This window comes from Topomyia yanbarensis, chromosome 2 (genome assembly GCF_030247195.1).
Source record: "Topomyia yanbarensis strain Yona2022 chromosome 2, ASM3024719v1, whole genome shotgun sequence".
NCBI classification, from domain to species: Eukaryota; Metazoa; Arthropoda; class Insecta; order Diptera; family Culicidae; genus Topomyia; species Topomyia yanbarensis.
In genome coordinates, this window is record NC_080671.1 from 254,605,609 (window position 1) to 254,632,200 (window position 26,592).

The following is a 26,592-nucleotide window of genomic DNA, read 5'->3' on the forward strand; positions in this document are numbered from 1 at the left end:
AAATATGATTGACAGGATTATAGTGCTATTCTAGCATCTTGTGTCCTTTCTTTGTTTGTTATACATGCTAAGAATACTCTCCAAGAAATGAAGGCTTTATTTCGGCATTGATAGTATACAAGAATCGATTCACCTTAGCTGACAAGTTTTATTGCTTTCCCATTACTTTGCAACAGTATCTTACGTACTGGGCACTTCTCATCCAAAATTTAATGTGCAGCGAACAAATGTTCTGCAGTTCTTTTTCAGCAGCGACACCAGGAAAATGATGGACTGAACATTCTCGCCCCGAGTCATTTTGACGTGCCCAATGACAACCAACAGTTGGATAACAGTTTTTGCAACCGGCCGAGACGGTTGTGCCTCCAGGTGGAAGGTTTTGTTCTCGAGAGAGTGACGGAGTGCGAGATGCTGTATGCGTTTTTGTGGGAGAGAGAGATCAGTTTGTTAAGTGTGAGTCGACAGTTGATACGTCGGAGGCGTGGTCAACGGCATCCTCGACAAGTGGTGTTTTGACAGCAAACCGCGGGTAGACGAATTTGCCTACCGCGGTGGCAGAAATCGACAGTGATCGTGCCTGTACACACAGAAAAAATATATTGTATTGGTGTCGTCGGGCAATTCTAATCGACGAGAGGGGAAGCGTCACAGATAGACCCATTTGCTCTATTTGTCTACCGCAGAAGTGGTACGACGAATAAGGAAAACAAGTGGCACCGAAAAGTGCCGCATCGACAGTGTGATTTTCGCAGCAAGCCACAGGTCTACCGCGGTGGCGGAAACGGAGAGAGCGCGCGTGTGGTGGTGATACCGACGAGCAGCTTAACCGGAGAGAGTTTTGAAGTGTTGCAGGTGGCCTATTTCTCTACTGAAGAAGCAACGCGACGAAGAAGGACAGCAAGTGTCACATTGTCAAACAACGGGCACCGAGTTTACAACGTACCACATGAGGTGTGTTCTACCGGTGTTTTCGTCATCTAAGAGATAGCAGATAACAGGTATATTTTTCATTCCTTTTTGTGATAGTTTTTATTGCTACACAGAAAATAATATTCTTGTAAACACTACAATAAAACTATGTTCAAATTTACTATAGTGAAAAATGTTCACAATAACAGAAAATAAAGTCAATTTAATTGCGTTATTGCAAAAAATACTATTTTTCCGTTAGAAATCTAATGGTAACGTTAACTCTTTTCTACAGTTAAATCAACTACGTTTTTGTGCTAAAAATACTATATTTGCGGTTGAGTTTACTACACGTGTTTCTGAAACCGCATCTTAAATTTTCTCTTAAATTCTGAAATTTACTATATTTTTAGTTAACTCAAATGTGATGTGCCAACAAATTTCAGCTGACTACATTTTTCTTGAAATTTACTATAATTATAGTAATTTTCATCAGTGGTATGGGACGCTAGTTTGCGCCATTTTGATAAAATCAAATTGTTTTTGTGCTGCGTCGCGCGAGGTTTGTTTTAAAGGATAATAATTTTTAAAAAAATGAGTTTGCTACAAAAAGTTGAAAAAATTAGTATGATAGTGGACGACACCCTTGCCGACGTCGATAATATTGAAGGTGAGTGCCTGAATGATAGCAATGATGCTTTTATGAGGAATTATTCTGGTTTGTGTCTTTATTTTATCGCAGAACAGGACCACAATCCGGAGCTACAGGATTTGATTTGTAAATGGAATTTAAGCCCATCTATTTACGCCATTCTTATCCGTAAGTATCCATAAATAAAATGAAGTGTGAAAAAACTTTATAACTATAGTACATAACCCGTACTACAGAGCACGGTTTCTCAGTCCAGTATCTGAAGGAAATGACCGACAGATCGTTGGACGATGTGTTTTCGGTTGCCAAATGGACCGGTCATAAATTTGCACTGCGCCAAAAGCTGGTTTTGTGGCCTGAAAGCATTTTATTTCAATCGGCTAGTACATCGAATGCAAGTCGGAATTATACGGCCGCTATTCCAATTGAAGTGCCAACAACAGTGGTAACACATTCGAAGTATCGCCTACTGCCAACTTCCGTAACAGCGGAGTTATTAAATGACATTCTTCGCCGCAATGAGAAGGGGAAAATTGTTGCAAAATATTTTCAAAAACATCAAATCCTCGATGCCACGCACAGGAAGCACTTGGCCCACACAGTTGTCGATTACTACATCGCTAACGATTTATATTTTCCTCTACCCGATATGGCAAAATTTGCTGAATTGATTGCCGAACGTTTTCCGATGGAGCTAGCAGTAAATTTCTGGTTACACGTTGCATTTATCATAATTACATTGTCATTTATCTACAGGAAATCTACTACAATCCTAGGGACGCGAAAGCTGATAAGAAACATCCATCCGGTTTAATATACGATCGATTCCATAACCGGAATAAGAAAAGACCAGTTAAAGCTAAGTCTGCTACGGAAACGGAAAAGATTTTCTGCGAGGCTAAGTCCAGTGCACTTAATCTTTCTGAAGACGGTCGGTAAACTACATGATAACGGCTGTTTAGCATATTTTTATTTTTGGTAATTTTCAGACATCACAAAGCTATCAACACTGAAACTGGCTGCAAAATAACTTCGCTCCAGCAGAAGAAGTTCAGCTAAAGTGGAGAGAGTCAATGCCCTTGCGACTGAGAGCTATTATTAACGAAGTTGATATTGAAAAAACCGACGTGCTTTCTGAATGGCCTAGAATTCTTGATGAAACTGGATACCTACTGGTGAGTACACTGTTGCACATTTTACACCATATTGGACTATTTCACAAATATTCCATGTCTAAAAAGCATAATAAAAGTTTGGACTACCTGAGGATTGAAATTAGTACCCATTCGTTAATAGCAATATGTTTATATTCTAGTTAGCGACTACTGTTCTCTAATTGGCATGTATGTGCAACGCCAAACAACTGTTCTTGTAACATTAAAGTAAATTGGACATTGGCGCTAGATTAAAAACATTCCGTTCTTTTTTGCAGATCGATACGGATTTCGACTATCTCTTCGGAAATTCTGAGAAACTGTTCAATGATTGGGAACTGTTTGCTGATCACTTCCTAAACTATGTCCGAACAAATGAAATCAGAGACGACCACTCCCGGCAACTTCTGAGTCTTCTAGATGAATCGCCTGTTTGCCAAGGTAAGAATTAAGCTGTCCGCAGACGAGGTAACAGCACACAGATCACACCAAATATACATTGTAGATTATATTCATGCAGTAACACGTTGTTGCTTTTCCCGCTTGTGAATATCTAGCACGAAATTCATAGTGATTATTTTATGTGGCGTGTGTCTTGTTGTTCTGTCACTAATGTTTTAAGAAACAAAATTTATTCAAATAATCAACCAATTTTACAAATTCCAGATAGCCGAAATTTGATTATATGCTACGTTTTTCAAGCAATTATTAAGCCTACACGAAGCACTGGTCGAAAACTACCCACGATACTACAGGCACAATTCGATGTATGTTGTATTTGTCAAACGAACGATGACTATCGCGATGACCTCCGATCGGTGCGTGGGGATTGTGAAGCTGCGAGAATTCAGATGTCACCGCGTATATATGCTGTAGGTTGCATTGAAAACATTGAAGCGTTTTATGTCGTGACCGCAAAGTTTGAATATAGATTGCCGTCATATCTGCGTTGCATTGATGTGATTATAAAACTGAAACACGTAATCGGTTACAGCTTTCCAGAAAGTTGTGAGGTCTTCTGGTGCTTCGTGACCAGATATTTTTACGGGATCGACTACAAAAAAAAATCTAAAAACAACCAGCTTCTACAGTTGATCACCTATCTAAAAGCCCACCGAGGAGAGAATAAGTGATGGATTGCTATTTGTGCCCTACATTTTTTCGAACTATTAGTAACTTATTTGAACACATTCGAGTTGAGCATGGAGCTCCTGCTATTTCAAATTACAAGTGCACTGCATGCCAACCGGCAACACTGTTCAAGGACGTGCATCGTTTTAAGCGCCACGTAAACCATTGTCATTACTCATTATTTCAACATAGCAGTGCATCATCACACATCCAGTATGAAACAGGGATCCAAGCGTCTATTGTCGAAACCATCTCCAACGAAACTACCGAATACCTGACTGTACAGGAGTTATGCAGTAATAACATCGAAGACGAGGAGCGTGCAAAAAGTAAAGAAGAAGAAATATTAGAAATGAGAAGTAATTTAAGAGAAATATTCCTAAGTTTCACTATAAATTTACATAGCAAAAAAAATCTAAGCAGAAAAGATATAATTGAAATCCAACATAACATTACTCAAGACATTCTAAACCCGATATTAGATACTCTTAGCAAAATATCAAATATCCAAGAAGATCCAATGCATTTAGAGTTAATGAGTGACTTACGCGATCCATTTAATTTCATATGTACAGAGCACAGGCTAAATACCCATCTTAAAAATTTGAACATGAGAGAAACTCCTCAAGTTATTCAGTATGAAGACGAAGACGGTAACATCGTATCGAAGGGATGTCTTACACCAATCAAATTTCAGCTTAAAAAGTTTTTTGAAACCGGATCCATGCTTAAACAAACTATGCAGAATATGGCAAGACTAGAGCAGACAAATAAAATATCAAATGTTGTAAATGGAAGTTTATGGAAAACAGTTAAGCCTATGTACGGTGAACGATTAGTCATACCATATTTTTTGTATTCTGATGAAGCAGAACTAAACGATGCTATAGGTGCACATTCGGGAACCCACAAAGTGTGTGGACTTTATTACAGCTTACCAACGATTCCTTCCCGCTATTTGTCGCGATTAAGCTGTATTTTCGTAGCTGGGTTCGTTAAAGCATCAGATATTGCAAAACATGGGCCATCACGAGCGTTGAATGCACTCATTAATATTTTAATTGAGCTTGAACAAGACGGAATCGAGTTGATCGTGGAAAATAATGTTGTAAAAGTATATTTCGTACTAATGGGAATACTTGGCGATAACTTAGGCATGAATCTATTGATGGGATATACTACCTCATTTAACTCTCTTTTGTACTGCAGATTTTGCAAACTGCACAGAAATAAGTGTCAACAATCTGTGACATTGGATCCAAACTTGAGTCGAAATAAAGAATCATATGCAATAGATTTGACAAAAAACGTAAAAGAGTCAGGGATAAAGGAGGAATGTGGTTTTAATAGATTGCAGTATTACCATGTTGGAGATTTCGCTGCGGTTGATGTAATGCACGATTTCTTTTCACATGGTATATGCGCTTACGACCTTACCTTTGTTTTCGAATACATGATTACAACACTGAAAATCTCATTGAATGTTATTAACTATCGCATAAAAATGTTTGATTATGGTAACACAGAAAATCAAAAGTCAATTAAGGCAATCACACTACAACAAATTAAATTATCCTCATTCAAAATGACTGCTCGCGAAATGATGCTCCTTGTTCGTTACTTTCCCTTACTTTTCGGTGATTTGATCCCTCAGAATGACAGAGTGTGGAATTTTATGATGTCGTTAGTAGAACTAACAGATTTAGTGATTCTTCCATGTTTTGATTCCGAAATATTAGAGATACTTCAAGAACAAATTATTTATCATCATACACTTTATCAGAAATTATTTGGCGCGACCTTGAAACCTAAATTTCACATACTTTTACATTACGTCGACGTAATAAAGAAAATCGGACCTCCTAGGTATACTTGGAGCTTTCGTTTTGAATCCATGCATCAAATATTCAAACAGTATAGTCGCAACATTACATCACGAAAAAATATATGTCTAACATTATGTATAAAAGCTCATATGTACTTTATGCAAAATATGAAAAAATGTCAGAGAATGAGAAGAACATTTCGTTTCGGAGTGCTGTTTGCATAAAAGTACCTGAATTGCCATATTACAGTGTTTTATCGTATAAAAGTAACTTAATTTCGGACGAATTCTATGCTTGTAAAGCAGTAACATATAAAGGTACAGCATACAAAGTTGGAAATTTCGTCACCAAGTCAGATCATAATATGCGCAAAGTTGAATTATTCGAAATTAAAGATTTGCTGGTGCTCGACAATGAATTATTTTTAGCTTGTCAAACATGGCTTATTGGTGATTACTCATACCATTTTGCATCGCTTGAAGTGCATGAAAATATTATATCAAAGTTCGAAATCTGTAATGTAACCTTATTTGATGGACCCCCAATACATGTATATAATGTAGATACAAAGAAGTTTATTAGACTTAAGAAGTTTTTTGTATAAAAAAATATTGAACAGAAATCAGCTTTTTTCAAACATATATTAATTGTTGTTATAATAGGGACCTTGTGTTCTAAGCTTATAATTCCAAAACGTAAACAAAAGGAATTCGGCAATTGAACACTTGACCCCTATTCTGACAACTGGAGTGTTTACCCTGTTGTACTATTACAGTACTGCACACATAGTAAAAAGTATATCCAGCGGGGTCAAAATTACTATGAACGAGGAATACTCTAGTTATCAATTTGACTGCTTTCATAGTAAAAATAAACACCATTCATGAAAATTAAATACTACACACATGGTATAATATACAGAACACCCAGGTAATTTGATATGGTATAAAATACTATTTACATCGTTGCAGTAAAAGCACAATATTATCAGCTGAAAATTGTGGGTATTTAATTTAACCCTCTAAAATAGTAATTTGAACCGCAAAAATTTTATGCGTGTACCTATCAATTTAACTAGTTTCACAGTGAAAACGACTATCATGCATAAACATTGAAATACTACAAACATGGTAAAAATCCAAAAAGTATGATATGGTAAAAATGACATGTTGCATGGTTATGATAAAATCATTGTATTATCAGCTGAAAATCGTGGGTACATTGTTTTTAATTTAACCCTCTAATATAGTAAATTTTACCACAACTTTCTTTTGCGTGTAGGTAAAATGGATGACGAGATGAGAGAACGAGTAACAGACCCTCCCCCTAAGCCTTCTGCTGAAAATGTAAACCCGATTAGAATTAAAATTTACCCAGAGTCGTCAACGGGACCATGGATTGTATTTATTAGGCGTAAAGTAAAGGCGCTAAATATCATTCAAATTTCGAAAGATTTGACTTCGCGATTCCCGGATGTAAAAGAGATCGTCAAAGTTAATAAAGATAAAATACGCATTGTCGTTGGTAGTCTCAAACAAGCCAATGCAATTGCTTCTTGCGAGCTTTTTACGCGTGAATATAGAGCGTATATTCCTTCAAAGGAAATTGAAATTGATGGGGTCATCACAGAATCGAGTTTGACTGTTGATGACTCAATTAAGCATGGGGTTGGTCGTTTCAAAGACACCATACTTAAAAACGTAAAGATACTTGAATGCAAGCAATTGCATTCAGTATCACACGAAGGAGATAAAAAAGTTTATCGACTGTCTGACTCGTTTCGAGTGACTTTCGCTGGGTCTGCGCTGCCCAACTATGTCATTATCGATAAGATTCGTCTCCCTGTTCGCCTTTTTATCCCTCGTGTAATGAATTGCCTTAATCGTAAACAGCTTGGCCACACAGCCACTTACTGTTCCAATAAGGCACGGTGTGGCAAATGTGGGGGTTCTCATCAAGAGGATACATGCAATGAAAATTCAGAAAAATGTTTAATGTGCGGAGAAAACTCGCATGAGCCCCCTGCATGCCTCATTTATAAATTGCGCGAGGATAAAATTAAACGATCCTTGAAGGACAGGTCTAAGCGCTGCTATGCAGAAATGTTGAAAAATGCTACCCCTAAACCCATCTTTTTAGAAAACACTTACACATCTCTATTTTCGGAACAGTCTGACTCTGACGGAGCGTGCGAAGGTACATCATTTGTTTCGCCCGGAAATTCCAGAAAAAGAAAACAGTCTTCTTTTCCCAAGCTGCCAAGAAAGGGCCTTAAAATTTCTCCACCAATAGATAAACTGCGCCCAAAACCGAAAAATTCCGATTCAAAACCGAAATCAATTCCGCCCGGTTTTGGGAACGTACAATCCAAACAGAACACCATTACTGGAAACAATAAAATTCCGACTTCTTCTGAGCCTCAGCCGGGGGTAGGATTATTGAAATTTTCTGAAATTGTTGATTGGATTTTTAAAGCATTCAATATTTCTGAGCCATTAAAGAGTATACTTTCAGCTTTCCTCCCAACAATTGGAACATTTTCAGAGCAGCTGATTGCTCAATGGCCCATCCTTGCAGCAATTATATCTTTCAATGGTTAATTCAACTCCTAAGGTGAAAGACTCCATCACTGTTTTACAGTGGAATTGCAGAAGTATCATACCAAAAATTGATTCCTTAAAAATTTTACTGCATAATTTAAAATGCGATGCTTTTGCTCTATGTGAAACATGGCTTACCTCAAACATTAATTTCAACTTAAATGATTTCAACATTTTTCGCCTAGACCGAGACACCCCGTATGGAGGAGTGCTTCTAGGAATTAAAAAGTGCTATTCTTTCCATAGAATTACCACCATCATGATTGCTGGCATTGAGGCTGTAGCAGTCCAAACGAATATTAAAGCAAAGACATGTCTATCGCTTCTATATATATATATATATATATATATATATATATATATATATATATATATATATATATATATATATATATATATATATATATATATATATATATATATATATATATATATATATATATATATATATATACCTCCCAAAGTTCAAATTGGACAACGTCAAATTTTTGAGGTAGTGGAATCCATGGCTGCTCCGCGTCTAATACTGGGAGACTTCAACTCGCACGGAGTATTGTGGGGTTCCCTTTACAATGATAATCGATCCTCTTTGATATACAATGTTTGTGACAAATTTAATATGACAGTTTTAAATACTGGCGACACAACACGCATCCCCAGACCTCCTGCACGTCCAAGTGCATTAGATCTATCTCTGTGCTCGACATCACTTCGGTTAGATTGCACGTGGAAGGTTGTACCTGATCCTCACGGTAGCGATCATTTGCCAATCGTTGTTTCAATTAACAGTGAATTAGGCCTTACGAATTCAATCAATGTTCCTTATGACTTAACACGAAATATTGATTGGAAAACATACGAAACATTAATTTCCACTTCTCTTGCTTCGACAGAAGAGCTACCCCCTACCGAAGAATATGAATTCCTAGCGGGTTTAATTATTGAAGCAGCAGAACAAGCCAAACGAAATGCAATCCTGGAATGACAATAATTAGACGGCCCCCTAATCCTTGGTGGGACAAAGAGTGCTCTGATGCATATGAAGCTAAACAAGTTGCCTACAAAGAAATTATGAAACAGAAAGGGGAGAACTTTGAAAATTATTTCATTTTGCAAAACAAATTTGACAGTATACGTCGTGCCAAAAAGTCTAGTTATTGGAGACGCTTCGTTGATGGCTTGTCAAGAGAATCATCAATGAGTACTCTTTGGAACACAACCAGAAGAATGAGGAATCGAAACGTGACTAATGAAAGCGAAGATTTTTCGAATCGTTGGATATTTAATTTTGCCAAGAAAATTTGTCCAGATTCTGCTCCTGCGCAGAAAATCATTCGCGATGCTCCCACAAGTAACGATTTCATAGATTCGCCTTTGACAATGATGGAATTTTCAATTGCACTCCTCTCATGCAACAATAATGCTCCGGGACTAGACAGAATTAAATTCAACTTGGTGAAGAATCTGCCTGACCTAGCAAAAAGACGCTTGATGAATTTATTCAACAAGTTTCTTGAGCAGAATATTGTCCCGCGTGACTGGAGACAAGTGAGAGTTATCGCCATTCCAAAACCGGGAAAACCAGCCTCCGATCATAACTCGTATCGACCGATTACAATGCTATCCTGCATCAGGAAATTGTTGGAAAAAAATATCCTACGACGTCTCGACAATTGGGTTGAGGCGAACGGCTTGCTCTCAGATACACAGTTTGGTTTTCGGAGAGGAAAGGGAACGAATGATTGCCTGGCGCTACTTTCGTCAGAAATCCAACTCGCTTACGCAAAAAAAGAACAAATGGCGTCTGTGTTCTTAGATATAAAAGGAGCATTCGACTCAGTCTCCATTGATGTTCTCTCGGAGAAGCTACATCAAAGTGGTCTTTCACCGATATTAAATAATTATTTATACAATTTATTGTCTGAAAAGCACATGCATTTTTCATATGGCGATTTGGCGACACTCAGAATAAGTTACATGGGCCTCCCACAAGGCTCTTGTCAAAGACCCCTTCTCTATAAGTTTTAAGTGAATGACATTGATAATTGTATTGTCAGCCCATGCACTCTAAGACAACTTGCAGATGATGGGGTGGTTTCTGCCACAGGACCAAAAACTATAAATTTACAACCATTGCAAGATAGCTTGGATAATTTATCAATTTGGGCTTTAAAGCTGGGCATCGATTTCTCTACGGAGAAAACAGAGTTGGTCGTTTTCTCAAGGAAGCGTGATCCTGCTCAGCTTCAGCTTCAGTTGGTTGGTAGAACGATAGCCCAAGTCCTGACTTTTAAATACCTTGGAATTTGGTTCGATTCTAAAGGCACATGGGGAGGCCACATTAGGTATCTAATAACGAAATGCCAACAAAGGATAAATTTTCTGCGAACAATAACTGGATCATGGTGGGGTTCTCATCCAAGTGACATGATAAGATTGTATCAAACAACAATACTTTCAGTAATGGAATATGGGTGCATCTGTTTCCGTTCAGCTGCGAACACTCACATTATTAAACTGGAACGGATACAGTATCGTTGTTTACGAATTGCCTTAGGTTGTATGCAGTCGACCCATACGATGAGTCTTGAAGTACTAGCGGGAGTTTTTCCTTTAAAAGACCGATTCTGGGATCTCTCCTCTCGTGTACTTATTCGATGTGAGGTTATGAACCCACTAGTAATTGAAAATTTTGAAAGACTTGTCGAGCTTCAACCCCAAACCAGATTCATGACAGTGTATTTCAATCACATGTCACAAGAAATAACGCCTGCTAGGTATGTTCCCACATACGTCAATATACTAGATACTCCTGAATCCACTTTATTCTTCGACACGTCCATGCAAGCAGAGATTCGTGGAATTCGGGATCATCTACGCTCGCGGGAGATCCCTAAAATATTCACAAGTAAACATAAACACATAGACTGCCTTAAAATGTTTTACACTGATGGGTCACGAATCAGTGAGGCCACTGGTTTCGGTATTTTCAACAATAATTTTTCAATTTCTCTCAAACTTGCAGAACCCGCCTCTGTTTATATAGCGGAACTAGCAGCAGTTCACTATAGTATGCAAATAATTAATACTTTACCCCCGAACCATTACTTTATCCTCACTGATAGTCTCAGCACAATTGCAGCTCTACGCTCAAAGAGGATTGATAATCACGATCCATTCTTTTTGGGGAAGATACGAGAATCTCTAAGTAACCTAACAAGAAAATGTTATAAATTTACCCTAGTGTGGCTCCCCGACCATTACTCTATTGCGGGCAATGAGAAAGCTGATAATTTAGCCAAGATTGGTGCACTAGATGGTGAAATATATGAAAGACCCATCGCTTACAATGAATTTTATAGCGCTTCTCGACAGAGGACACTTGCTAGTTGGCAAACATCTTGGGACAATGGAGATATGGGACGATGGCTACACTCAATTATCCCTAAAGTATCAACAAAGGCATGGTTCAAAGGATTGGATGTAAGTAGGGACTTCATCCGTGTGATGTCTAAGCTCATGTCCAATCATTATACTTTAGATGCGCATCTCCGTCGTATTGGGCTCGTTGAGGGTAATCATTGTGCTTGTGGAGAGGGTTACCATGACATTGAGCATGTTGTTTGGTCCTGCACTGAACATCGTGAAGCCAGATCACAATTAGTAGATTCTTTACTTTATTTCCAAACATGGGAGTCATATTACCCTCAAAGGTGCAAATAATTTTTTTTAAATTTTTTGAAAATTGTTTCCTAGTTTCAATACATTACTGTGATAATTTTGAGATGTTTTGCGTAATATTGTTTTAAAACAGCGTTATGCATTTAAGGGTTAACTATATTTTATGCTATACGTGTTATATTTATTGATTACAATGCATAGAAATGTAATATTTATGTATTATATAACTGGTAACAGTGTAACTAGTGTCTGACGGAATCAATTTTTATAGTAAGACCCAGAGTCTGTGCACTTTAGAAGTCAAATACAGAGGAATGCGCTACACTGGATAATAAGACTATTCCTGGAGAAAATTTTCAAAAGAACCTTTTGTTTGGACAGTTGAAAGTGATTTTAGCAACAAAAATGGTTTTCTTCAAACCTAAATATCTTCAGGCATTACAATTCGATTTTCAATCTATCTAACTCGGTCACTAAAAACATGACGACAGTAACGCACCGGGTGGAGATATCCCAATTAGCTTCGACAACGTTAGTGATTTTTACACAAGTTGAACGCTAAAGATGGACGTCTGTTCTCTGTGGTATGTGCTTCTCTTTCAGTAATAAGCTACTACTCAATGTTTACTTTCCGAAGCACAATAGAATTCCCCTAGAATCTTTGCAAAATTCCAGTTGCTTGGAAAAGATAGCCGAAGACTGTCCAAATTGATAGTATTTATAAGCTCTTCAGTTCTACGCAGTTCTGTGTCGTAAGTGCCCCAGTTATCGCAATGAACACCATTCTCAGCAGATAGCTAAGCTTTTACAGGATTGTCATCACTTCTTCCATCTGACACCACACAAGAACATTATTAAACATACAATTTTTTATATAAACTCAAAGATGTAATTCGGTTTGAGACTCCAAGTTTTCCTAACAGCTTTTCTGTGCTGTCTGAAGGCTTTTCACATTTTTTTGGGTCTGACCCTAATGGGAACAGTTTAGTTTAAATTCTAATATAATTCACACAATACTCACAATCATAGAATTGCGAGCTGGATTAAAATTCGCATCTTCGTAAAACTAGCCATGTAACATTTTTCAAATTTGAATCTTAGGAAAGTATCTTTATACCGTGAGATTTAACCAATTTTCTCTGAAAGTATTATATAACATGGGGTCTACTATTAATATTAGATTCAAACTCAACTGGTCTTGTCCGATTCAGAAATTCCAATCGATTTGAAAATACTGTGATTTTAAACAATTTGAGGCGGATCGAAATGTTGTTGGCCAGTTATCATGATTTGGAAAAATATATGGCTACGAAAGTTGCACACGTTTTCCATCCCCGGTTTTTGAATGTTTGACACCGATCACTCGAAACCTTTTATGCTAAACTTTTTTTTTTTGATTTGTTTGTATCAAGAAACACTAAAAACCTCTGATTATCAAGAGTGATGCTTCTATCAGAGTGCTATGACCTGCCAATTGTTCAATAGCCCATAGCACAGGAAAGATAGACAAATATTGTTTACATGTATGTGTTTTTATCAGTTTTCAATAATAATGCAATATAACGAAAATATCTACAAATATCATTTTCACTGCTAAAGCTTAGTATGCACCTCTTGCGAAATGAGGTCGCGAAATATTTTTCCTTCTTCCGTGCGGAATTTTGACATTTGCTCGCGAAAACTAGTCTGTGTGTTTGCTGTTAGATGTCGCTTTTGATAACATGAAAAACGACATCAGCTGTTGTTTGTTTATTTTTTTTATATTTCTGTTGTCATTTGAATGTTTTAAATGATGTATTTTATTAATTCATCACGGATGTGTATGAAATCGGTAACAATTGTAAACCTATTTGCCATTCATGAAGCTCTCAGGGAAGTGACGTACTCAGCGTGAATCATATTTCGAGCATGATTAATCATAATGCTTATTTGTGACGGTTCCGGATGTCTCGGGGAAGTTCAGTCTGACCAATTTAGACAGCACAATTCCTGCAATCGGAAATTTAAATCATTGGCTGGCCATTTTCTATCTAAATTGGCTACTTCTACCGGTTCTAGAAGACTCAGAGAAATGATCGAAATTCGCTCAAACCAAATCTATTGTAATTGTTCGAATCGTAAGTCTAAATCGGCGTTTGACCATTAAGAAGCAAATCTGATTGCCTTGGCCGCCTTTACCGCTTTCACAAGTCTCGGGGAAACTACCATTCGAAACACGTTTCGGAATCCGGAATGGATTCCAGCGCAAATATAACAACCGACTCCGACTCAATCGGTTTCAGGTCGAACCAAACCCTAGGCTTTAAACTTTGGCTGACGTTAAAAATCGATTATGATAACAATGGCTACTACTAAAGGTTCTGGAAGTCTCAGGGAATGCTACCAATAATCAGTACGGATACAAAGCTATTTTTGTATAACAATTGTGAGAATCGTAATTCAAATTTATTGCCATAAGTAATTCGTGGTAATTCTTATTGCATGAAACACTAGAGAAGGTGGGAAAGTGTTCCATGGTCTGAATCGTGATTCCAAATTACTGGATTATATTATATAACTAAATTGGTCACTTAACGAAACTGAAGGTCAAACGAATCGTCAACCAATCGGATCAACAACTGCTGTACTTCAAGAATACCGTATGTGCTATAGCACGTTTACTTAATCACCAGGCTGCTTTTGTGTATGCTAGACGGTGGGTGCCGGTGTATGTGAATGATCACGTTTGCGACCGGGTTTGTATTATCGCGAAGTTCTCAAGCGTTACTATGTGATGCGCGCATTTATGTGACTTTTGTGTGACGAGTCTAGTAGAGCATTCATCATCATTGAGTATTGTATGTATATCAAATATAAAACATTGATCATTAAATACTAAATATCACGCATTGAATATGAATATTAAACATTGAATATTACATTTTATATATTAAATATCAAATGTTAAATATTCAACAATAAATATTAAATATAAAATAAAAAACATAAAATATTAAATACACTGAAGACCCGATTTTATCAGCCCCCTCATATGAAAATTGATAGTTGGTAGTTTGATGGGCTCTAGCAGTCGAACCAAGTTGAATTCGAGTAAATCCTTTCTTGGGCATATATTTCTTGTCTTAGTGGATCCCTATCCACTAATAAAAATCAGATTTTTATCCAAAAATAAAAATCATATTTTTTTAAAATTTTGCGCTGTCAGATCCGCCTAAGAAAAATTTAACCTAAATAATCAGAAAGGATTGCGAGACATCTACACTGATAAAATATAAATGAACAATAAATAAATATATAGAGAAATTAATACATCAATAAATAATTAAATTGGTAAATAAATTAATGAATAGTTTCTCGGTTCATAGGCATTAACATAAACATTTCACATATGTTTCAGCACATATCGAGGGACGAAGGTTTCGTCTAGCATATTATGCAAAGAACGAAGGGGCGAATGTTTAAGCGGCTTGGTTTATTACAGAGTAAAAAGTAAATAAAAAGAATAACATTGTTACTTACGATACGACCTAATGAAAATTTTCCCCAGAAATAAATGAACATATCTCGCGTACTTTTTGAAATGGACCTATGTGCAAAAGAGAGCCTCTCTTTGTTTACTTTCTCTTCCGATTATCACGGCATTACCATTAATCTTTCCAATAATGATCCAATACATATTGGAAGAGCATGGTTTTGACTAGCATATTATGCAAAGAGTTAAGCAGCAAACGCAAATGCGACCGAGTTATTAGCGGAAGAGAAAGTAAACAAAGAGAGGCTCTCATTTGCACATAGGACCTTTTCAATAAGTTTGCTTGATATAAGTAAATAATGAAGGAATAAATAAATGTAAAAATATACTAAATTCAAACCCAGTCGCTTTCGCCTTGAATCGCTTCAAAGCATATATCAGTTAAGATATCTTATTGTGTTTTATAGCTATGTTTTGTCTTCTTGGAATTTTGATTCACAGGATAATGAGCAAAATATTTTTTATCTTCTGCTTCAAGGTTAGTCTTTCGGATAATTTTTCCACCGCTTTCTCTACTGGCCGTTCAACGACAAAATAAAATAAAAAACAAAGTCGGGTTCTTAAAAGTCCATTTAACTGAAAGTTATAACCATTAAACATGCGCTATACAATCCTTGAATTACATCCTATTTCTAACAAATGCCCTTTTATAAATTGTTGAAAAATCGCTATCAAAATTCTTCATAATCAAATGTTGCGTTATGTACGTGCTCGGGTAGATATTTGTTAATGGAAAACATGAAATTTCCATTTGTTACATTTTGCAGTTAGGCCCTTTTCAAATGTTTGGATAGAACTGGGTAGAGCTAAATTGTAATTGTAATTGTAAATTTATTAGCTTACGATACCCTGTTAGTTACATTTGTATACCTTATGTCAGGTCAAGGAAGAAAAAAAAAATTAAAAAAAAAAAATAATAAAATTATAAATTCAGAATCAAAACACCCAAAAAAGCTCCTACGCCTTTCACTAGTAGCTGGTCGAAAACACTTTACGGTGCAACTGAATCTTTTTCCGGAAGTGTTTTTCAATTGATCTGCAAATCATCATGCATCGATCACTGCCCACTAGGTTGATGGTGATTCCGTTCTGTTAAAGAAGTGGGAAGAAATACAATCTATAGGATCACAAGAATGAGTCACACTTACCGAATCTACCGGTGCGTCTAATTCGATGTAGATACGTTTCGCAATCGGCTCGTCCCTGCTGATCCATCGGCAAGTCGAAGTTGACGACAATGGTCACCTGTTCGACGTCGATACCTAAGATGAAAGAATCTCTCCGTAACCTGGTGCTGTAGCCAGAATCAAGTGGTGGAACTTACCCCTGGACAAAACGTTCGTTATAATCTGTACCTTCTCTAGTCTGGTTCGGAATCGATCAAGGGCGTCCAACCGTTGCTCCACCGTTAGATCACCGGACAGTACCGCTACCGAGTGACCATCCTGGGACATCCTGCCGGTCAACCAACCGGCCGTTTTGCGTACCTGTTTCGATGGATTAACAGTTCTGAAAATAAGTTTACTTGGAGTTTGCAACTGTCCTATACATCATATGACAGAAAATGATCGCTTGTCCGACGGTAATCACACAATTTCTCGTCCTGGTTGCGGAACTTGACGTAGTACTGTTTGATGTTATCGAGAGATTCTTGCTCCCGCGCCTGCCAAATGACGATCGGATTGGGTAGGATGTACTCGGCAAACTATCACCTCGCGCTCGTACGTGGCCAAGAAGAACACCGACCATAACACCCGCCTCGTCCAGTACAAAAAGGGAAAACTAGGTCGTACGTCCTGAACTTTATACCCCAGTCCATTAGCTTGCCGAGTGTTCCGATGATGATATGATTAGTCAGCTTCGCCCCTTTGACGGTCTCCTCACCGCGAACGGCGTAAGGAAGTTTGATTTCAGGACAAAACTTTGCCATTTTGGCAGCTACTTCCCCCTTCTGAATTGCCAGCTCATACGTGGGGGAAAGGCAAATCACCTGCACATAGTTTTTTAACTGATGGACTCAACTGAGCGTTGCCAGCACGAAGGCAGCGGTTTTTCCTGTTCCCGACTGACTGGGCGATTATATTCCCTGGCGGACCGGCCAACAGAGTAGGTAGAGCCATCTCCTGAATCTTGGAAGGGGCGTTGAAACCCATCGCATAGACTCCCTGAAGTAATTCCGGCTTCATGTGCAAAGCTTCGAAAGTTTTAACCAACCAACCGACGAAGAAGAATCCTTCCGATGCACCTTCAGATCCAGCTTTGATTCTACTAGATCTTAGCGAACATCCTTCATTAGCAAACTTGCATCCGCCGGGCTAAAAGATTAGTCATGGATAATTTTAAAGCTGATACTAAATATTTCGGGAGAAAATTTAGAATAGGACGTAAGCAACAATGAGATTCTCTTTGGGGTCTTTCTCTTCTGTTTATTACTCGGTCGTTTCAATATTTAGTACTCAACTCTTTGCCTAATATTTTAGTAAAAACCATCGGCTATGTACTCGAAAATTAGTGCAAAGTGTTATAGTGACGTCATAACCGAAAGAGAAAGCAAACAAAGAGAGGCTCTCAATGTTCCTTATGTCCTAATCAAAATTTTCTGCAGATTTCGACTTACTTGAATGCCTCTGCATCTTCCGCGGAGGAAGCTGTTTCTCCATTTTCTCTTGCAGCTTGTTTTTCTTCAGGAGCTGCTAGAGTTAGAATTTCCGAAGCTACCGAACTCCAAACATCAGGTGCAGCTTTGGTCCTACTGCCGGTGGACTAGGTTTTTCCGCATTCTCTTTCTTGCCAGCCGCCGGCTCTGAATCCTTATCCTTGGTGATATGTACTCAGTTCGCTAACCTATTTGTATTGAAAAGAAAAATTCAAATCCCATCCCAATGATCGCTTCAAAAATAGGTTATTACGAAAAAAACACTTACCGAGTGCAGAAATTTCTTTTATCCGTTGTCTTTTTGACCCAGTTATCGGCAGCGCTTGCCATCGTTTCGATCGGGTATTAAAATTCAATAGCAAGGTACAAAGTATGGGTAATCGTCCTGAATCAGCACGGGTACTGTCCCTCGGGTGGTTTATTCCTTGCAATCCGCTGAAATTTTGACCAGAGCGACCTTGCGGAAAAAACGATGCCTTCTTTTACCTGCTCACTTCCCTGCCATGAAACCGATGATAAGCGCTTATTCCAAACGGTTAGCCGATTGAACATGACGTGCCATTGTTTGTTCTGGGAATTGATAAGGACATCTAGATATGCAAAGGAATGTTTGGAGGGGGATGCTACTGGTAAATACATACCGAAAGAGAAAGTCCTTTCCGAGCATCTTGATGTTGTGGTTTCTGTTGGCCCATTATCACTGCGTTCTCTTGCTGGGTGATTACCATATTATGTTGTTGGTGTTCGATCTGAAAAAAATGACAATAAAAAAATATCCGTAAATGAGTGAACTCGAGCTTTTTAAAGAAGAATAGGGTATTACATTACAGTAATATTTTTAAACTTACCATTCAAATTCGAAATATTGAATTTCTAAACAACGAAATTTTGACAGGTTGCGATGAAAAAAATACAAAAAATTACCAATCTTGTGTTTTCTTATATTTTTTCATTGCAACCTGTCAAAATTTCGCGAGCCTCCGTGCGAAATAATACCGCTGACCATTATTTCGCAAGGAAAAAGTTTGCCTTGGTGACAGCGAATAGAAAGCAGCGCTGTCTCGCGGAAGTATTATGAAACTTATCGTTTGTCGAACCGTGTCTCAGCTAACTACATTTTTCGTTATCGTTTTCGCGAGAGCTGCGTACCGCTTACGAAATGGAAACGAAAAAATTTTTCGCGAACATTTCGCGACGTTTTTTATGCATAGGTTTTGTATAGGAAATTTCATTTCGCAAGAGGTGCATACTTAGCTTAAAGCTAAGTATGCACCTCTTGCGAAATGAGGTCGCGAAATATTTTTCCTTCTTCCGTGCGGAATTTTGACATTTGCTCGCGAAAACTAGTCTGTGCGTTTGCCATTAGATGTCGCTTTTGACAGCTGAAAATCGTTATCAGCTGTTGTTTGTTTATTTATTTTTCATGTTGATATTTTAAAATTGAAAAACGGTGTACATAAAACAAGCTTGTGAGTTGCTAAACGGTTTCTCCAGGTGTCTTCCTGGCAAACACGCCCGAGTATATCCCGGAGAATGGTTACAGTTATGATGTCTGAGGTTTTGCAGGAAGTTTGATGCACGGTTACATCATATTTCACATTAGTGAGCGCCCACACAAGAGCACAACAATATTGGCTGAGAATCTGTCTTAACCGTTGTGCTAACGTTTCGCTCTTCATCAGAAGTAGGTTTACACAAGTGAATCCTTGCTTTTCTTTTGAGAAGTTCCTAGCCGAGTGTAGTACGAATTGCCTTTCCGGTATAATATTTGCGGTCATGTATTTACCATACTGGTGATATTGGAAAACACATTCGTGTGAGAGGTTGTACGAACTTACCGTGTATGGCAAAATTTTTGTGAAGAAGGAACCTAACGACGCATTCATATTAAAATTTTTATTGACGTAGTTCCGGGACAAATGTTCTCAGTAAAATTTAGCTGAAATTTTGGCTAGCTCTAGCTAGTATCCGGCTCCAGTGACAGCCGATTGTAATGAGAATCAGTTGTATAACGAGAGTCGGACGCTAACTAGATTTAGCCAAAATTCCGGTTAATTTTTGGACTGAACTTACTGGGTTGAGCTGACAAACCTCCTCCGCCTCTTATGTCTTACTCAAAAGGTTTGTTCCAGTACACGGAAGTGTTTCGGAGCAACAAATACTTGCTCTTTTTTATTCCGGTCTGCTACACGAAGAAGAAAAATGAGAAGAGAATACAGGTACGATTTTTTCCCTGTTTGCTCCGGAGTACTTTCAGTTTCTCCGTGTTCTGGAAAAAACGTTTTCTAATATTCGTCTATTATTTTATTGTTCGCTTATGTTTGTTTTTATTTTGTTTTCAGCAAGAAAAAGTAAGGAACCGAAAAGTAACTCACATCTGCCCTATACTTAACCTATTGATTCCACGCAGCTGCAAAGATGCGAGCTCTATGGAAATCGATTTCACCATTAAACTCAGCCAAACATGTTCGGATACATCGATTTCAACATCAATACAATTGCGATGCCGACATTTCCCCTGAACGGCAGCGGAACCTATGGATGCACCATCATGTACAAACTGGAAAGAAACACAAGTGCAACCCTAACCGAACACATGAACATACGAGAGAGCGGCTGTATAAGAAAATGGAACAAAAATAGTTACGAAGCCGAACACATGCACTGCCATGCGACAAAGAGTCTGGTTGCTAGAATGGGACTAGATATTATAACAGCTAGAGGGCACTTGCCGGTGCTAGCACGATTCTAAACGCGCTAAAGGCAGTTAAATTCGAGGTACCAAAACTAAACATAAACTTGCAAACTTTCTTACATCTAAAAATTTGCTTATTCGAGTATTGTCTATCTCGCACTGATGCAAATTAGATGGGCGCGTAATTCAACGTACGGCCTTGTGGCGCATGGCTGAAAAGTCGCAATGTAGATTTAAGAAAAAATTCGCAATATTCAGTTACGATGAAGAGCGAGCCAATATGTATAAGTATGATTTTTTGAATTTGTATATGCATTTTTCTTTACTTCCTTTTTTATTACTGGTACCATTTTGTGAGCATATACGCCAACGCATACCAAGGATATACATGTAAAGGACAGATTCAAGGAAGAATTCGCTACCCTACCTGCGGTATAAACCAGTTCGTGAACTATGGCTTTTCACAATACAATGGAGACAAAATGTTTAAGCTGGTGTTGCATTAGAATTAAAAAATAAAATTTAATTATATTCCAATTAGTTGTAAACAGTTTCAAATGAGAAAATAGGCTCTTTACCCTATTATAATAACCAAATGAATAAAACAAATCAAATTTATAATACCCGCGATATTACATTTTGTAGCAAAATTGGACATTATTGTTCGCAGCTTTGCTTAGCCACATGGCTAGTGCTATATCTTAAAATACGTTTATTTAGGCCCAAATGCTGTAGCTTAACGAGGCCGATAATTCATTTTTTTTATATTACATGTCACATGTTAGTGGGGGAAGGGAAAGCCGTATTTAGGGGCGGCTAGTGCTATGATCCTATTGACATATAAAATTGTTCCTATTAGCGACCCTCCGAAGCATCAGCCCAAGGCAGGAAATGAAAAAAATAAAAATATTACACCAATTCAGTACATTTCATGCTCTGTATGTGCAGCTTTTGGAATATGAAAATTTTTGGTATTTCAAGCTAATGATAAAATAATATTTCATTGGTTTCTCAGAATAATAATTATATCACTATTCAATATTTTACTAACATAAAAACTTTTGTGTTGCGAGTCTACTTTTAAAATGCGTTTTCTGCCGTTAGATTCAGAAGCTTTATTTGTCATTTTCAGGCATACTAAACATAATTCTACCGAAAACAGGCCGATCGGAGGTCATACATTGCATAATTCACGTTATGTTTCAGTGTTCACCGAGGGTTACTGTGCCCTTATTCATCTTAGCTCCTATATTCATCCCACCCATTTGAATACAGTAGGCGTGTTTCGAAATTCAACATTGCTCAACAATTGGTCATCGATGACCAAATTGTTGAGTTAAACATGGCCGCCGAGTTATTTTTTTGAGCGTAAGAAAATACTTTCGCTCTGTTGTGATACAAAAAATCAGATGCAACATTTCATGTTGGAGAGCAGCGACACTCATATCCTCTCACCTTTGAGCGGCAAAGAGAATTGAAATTTCCCCCTACCCGGGCTGCCACCTGCACGGGTTCTTTTCTGGTTTCACAGATGTTTTCAATCATTTTTTGATACAGCAAACATAATCGTAATAACCAATGTCGCACCGATGTACAATAAAATAGTGGCGAACGTCAATTTAGATAACTTCTCTAATATTATATATCGTATGATATTCCGCACAAACAACGTACCCAAAAATAAATTCAGATCTTTTCTACTTCCACTGCGAACTGTTTCGCAAACAGACCTGGCAGCTCGGGCTGTCATACATCTGCAGATCTGCGTTTTCGTCGTGGCGTTAATTCCTCCTAAAGCTACGGGTAAGCAAATAAAATCGTGATTAAATCTTCTCAATCCAAGCTATCTTTATTTTTCACAGGCTTTCCCGATATGGTAACAATTACCAGCACTATGAAAAATACACTTCATCAAACAGAATCAAGAAACAAACGGTCGGTTGTTTCTGCACTGTTCCACCAGTTCGGCTCCTAGTACTGGCTATAAATACCAATACTTCAAATTCAGCTAGAAGGTACACGTCACCTGTATATTGCTTCCGATAAATTATACATCCTAAACCAGACCGGCTGAATGTACTGTGTCAGGATAAAAGTAAGTCAGCCAAGATACCGGATGACAGAAAGCCAACGGTATCTGGCACATCCAACAACGGATCGTTACGGATATCCTGTCGGTTTAAGCATGGTAAAAGTTGCAAGGAACAATATAATCAAACGAAACGTGAGCTTAGCGAGTACTGCAACGGTGTCGAAGGTAAGTAATATTATGACTCGTAGTCGTAGCCAAACTTCCCAAATTATTTCAAAATTGCAGACCATTGTGTGATTGGCTTGGTAGACACTGGTTACTGTTCATTGATCCTGTGGTAAGACATTCGTTTCATTCCGGAACAATTCTGCACGCCAGACGAATTTGCAGTATATTGCAAGCTAAAGCACCAGCCAAACAACTCTAACGGATGAGGCAAGTTCGGACTTTATCGGTCGACCAACAGTTATTCCGTCTCCTAGATACCGAAAGAAGTATGCATGATAGATGGCGTTGCAACTAATGTATGACTTTTAGTGAGCTCTACATCGGAAAAGTTGAAAACGGAAGATCGATTGGTGGTTTTGCGAGTTATGTCACCAGAAGAATTTTATGTCAGTCGAATGCTGTGTTTTAATAAACCTAAAATTTATTTGCATTAGTTTTTTTTTCTGTACCGTAATCGCAGTGATTATATTGCACATCCTTGATTTATTTGGAGCCCTCATATTATGTCCAAATAAGTGTGGGAAAAACAAAATAATAGTGGTCACAGTTTGAAATGTTTTGTTGCGAGAAAAACTAACGTCTGAAATATCATACGCTGGGTCGATAGAGTATCAACAAATCATTACAGAAAAAATAAGATCGTTATATTTAGCATTAGTTCGAATAGGGGTCCATCCATAAATGACGTAGCATTTTATGGGGGAGGGGGAGTTCTGTATTTTGCGATGATGCGGGACGACAGGGGGTAGCGGCTCATGTCATGCATTACTTGCATTTAAAGAGAGCAGCCAATTTTTAATTCATGCGTAAGCGTTTCCTTATATGAATATGATTCCAAAATCAAATTGTGTGCAAATTATTTGGTCCCTGTACTGAATAATATTTAGTCTTGCAAGAATATATCCGCTTTTTTAATGTTTTAAACATTGCCATTCTCCCTTGTGGCGCTTTGTCTCATGATAAGTTTATTGCATCAAACCATATTTCCCTCTAAACTTCATAATTATAAAGACAAAGGACATTCGTGTACGAGAATTTTCATAAAAACATATTTCGGTTAGAATCAGGCCATCGTTGCAACGGCCTTGCCTTGGAGGCAATTATACGACGTTAAAATCAGTGAGAAAGTTGCAAAACCCCTACGAGTTCAGTTTGCCATTTGTCCAAACTAGGGTGATGTACCCATTTTTCACTAAGGAGGGTGCCTCACTAATTCATTAATTAATCGACCAATCAATGGAATGCGTACAAATTGGCATCAATAGCTTTGATTCGTTGTTAAGAACCAAGATAATAACACAAATTCTCTGAAAGCAGTGGAATTCTCGTGTTTTAGCGCAACTTAGAGGTCCTGACTACACCGAAATTTTTTAACTTGATAAGTAATTTTAAATTAGTTTCAATTTTAAAGTAGTTTAAAATTCAAACTCATTTCAAACTAAAACAGTGAAAAGACTAGTTTTTATTAAATACGGTTATTGCATATTAGGGTTGATGTAGGGGAACTGGGGGTAAGCCCGACACCCCACGACTTTTCCCAGTTGTCAAATTTTAAACCATACAATAATGACAGGATATTATTAGTACGATTATTTTAGGCACATTGAAGCCATATGGGTTCATTAAACGTCAACAAAATAAATAAAACAAGCGAAAGCAAAGTTGATGCGCTTTTGAATATTATTTTTAGTTGATACATTTTTAGGTTTTAATAACACAAAAGCTTTAAAAATGACCAGTTTTTTTGTCGCACATTCTATTCTACTCTCCATATCGTTATTTATGTATGTTGAAGATAAGTTTGAGTATTTCAATACTGTAAATCGAGTATTTAACAAAAATGTGCGCTGTTGGGGTAAGACCGACACGGTGTTTAGATGATTGGGTTCGTTTTTGATTTGATACAAACGACTGGGTATATTTGTTGTGTTCAATTATATTATAATTACGTCATACTAATAATTAAAATACACGGAAACTATGTTTTTTGCATTTATTTATCAGTATTGTCTCAAGCCGACCAAAAAAATTAAGAATTAAATTGAACGTGATTCATAGTTATATTACAAAACGAAACAAAAAGTATAATCCAATATGAGATAATATATTAGAAATTTAAGCATCCCATGATTCAGAATTTAGCTAATTTGTATATTTTAGAGAAATCAGGCCTAGACAAAATTTGGCTTCCGTAGGTTTAAGCAGATATCTAGTAATTCCCTATTTGGGATTTTAGAAAAGAACTTCAGAATTCCACGAGCCTAGAAATTTTAGATATATTACTCATTTGAAGCATAAATAAGCCTTAAAAAACGGAAGCGCAATATTTACAGAGTTCTACCGACTTACAAAACTGAGAATATACCGCAGCCACCAACCTAAAACTACGGATCCAATAATCTTATTGGGATAGTCAAAATAAGGCCGACTAAATGGGTAAAATCATTCTAGCGAAACCCCATCTGGAACCTGCCACATCTAATTAAAACAGAAGAATATTCTCCCTCTATTCCATTCGAACAGTTATAATATATAAAAATATTAGTTATTGATACTTCCTTTGGTCGGACAGATGTCTTGTCTTTCAATGGCGACCACTCTCTGTAAGATTTTGCTATATTGAATATTTTGCTAATATTGAAAGTTTTGCAATTTTTCGCTGAGCAGTCTATGTTTCATAGACATTAAATCAATTTCAATTTCGCTTCCTATTTAAAAAGACCCTAATCCATATTACAATACATCTCTTCAAAACTGAACTCAATATGATAGGAAATCTGAGGATTATGATTGATTTCAGAACTCTGGAATGAGTTTCTATTGGAATGTTTTTAGGCAGGTATTTGATATATTAGACAACTGTAAGATCAAGACCAATAGATCAATTGGGTCATTAAATGAGAAAAAAAAGTCGTTTTTTATTACTTACATCGATAAAGCTGATTTTCGTGATTGCAACAATATTTTTTTCCAACTCAGGAAACGTGAAAATAATATTAAAATTTAAAATAAAGAAATATGTTGACAGTCTGGATTTGACACTATAGGAAGGGTTTGACATATCGAATTTCACGACAAATGATGCCCTGTCAGAAAAAAATAAGTCAAGTTTTCTCGGTTTTTCCACAGGGTTATTTTTATTTGACATAAACACCATACATTGCATATAGTTTTTTTTCATTTTGGGTGTTGTCCTGATAGGCCAGATGTAAACAACCGCTGTTTTCCTATGTATGGTTGCCAAGTTTACATTAGATTTATTTTAAAAAACAAAAAAATCGTTTTTACGTATTACAACGAATTTTTTTTTGAAATCATGTTATATTATGTATATTGGACCTAAAATTTATCGAATGGAACGGAAAACTATATATAGCTTAATGACCCAATTACAGATCAGGATCGCATTCCCACAGCTTTTCTAAGGTCCTCATGATGTTTAAAACAGCAGGTTATCAATGTACTGATCGGGTAATTATCATTGTAATATTGAATT

The 26,592-nt window shown here is 37.3% G+C and overlaps 1 protein-coding gene, 2 long non-coding RNA genes and 1 pseudogene across 4 annotated transcripts; 2 read left to right on the top strand and 2 right to left on the bottom strand.

The window, feature by feature from the left end:
* The first annotated feature begins 1,503 nt into the window (after positions 1 to 1,503).
* Positions 1,504 to 3,848, top strand: LOC131683072 (uncharacterized; annotated as a pseudogene).
* An 11,558-nt stretch (positions 3,849 to 15,406) lies between these two features.
* On the bottom strand, positions 15,407 to 18,427 carry LOC131683074 (DEAD-box helicase Dbp80-like). 2 transcript variants are annotated; one of them, XM_058964898.1, is made up of 5 exons: positions 18,410 to 18,427; positions 18,103 to 18,329; positions 16,810 to 17,800; positions 16,634 to 16,747; positions 15,407 to 16,574 (listed from the first exon to the last, which is right to left on the bottom strand). In XM_058964898.1, the coding sequence occupies exons 3-5, from the start codon at positions 16,937 to 16,939 to the stop codon at positions 16,543 to 16,545; spliced, it is 276 nt and encodes a 91-aa protein (XP_058820881.1). In that variant the 5' UTR covers positions 16,940 to 17,800; positions 18,103 to 18,329; positions 18,410 to 18,427; the 3' UTR covers positions 15,407 to 16,542. The 2 variants fall into 2 exon arrangements, with proteins under 2 accessions (XP_058820881.1, XP_058820882.1); XM_058964899.1 differs by lacking the exon at positions 18,410 to 18,427 and having other exon boundaries at positions 16,810 to 16,972; positions 17,035 to 17,800; positions 18,103 to 18,372.
* A 5-nt stretch (positions 18,428 to 18,432) lies between these two features.
* Positions 18,433 to 19,409, bottom strand: LOC131683078 (uncharacterized). Its single transcript, XR_009304349.1, has 3 exons — positions 18,990 to 19,409; positions 18,783 to 18,890; positions 18,433 to 18,711 (listed from the first exon to the last, which is right to left on the bottom strand). It is a non-coding gene; the product is annotated as an uncharacterized LOC131683078 (long non-coding RNA).
* A 3,151-nt stretch (positions 19,410 to 22,560) lies between these two features.
* On the top strand, positions 22,561 to 23,586 carry LOC131683079 (uncharacterized). Its single transcript, XR_009304350.1, has 3 exons — positions 22,561 to 22,639; positions 22,699 to 23,093; positions 23,154 to 23,586. It is a non-coding gene; the product is annotated as an uncharacterized LOC131683079 (long non-coding RNA).
* The last annotated feature ends 3,006 nt before the right edge of the window (positions 23,587 to 26,592 follow it).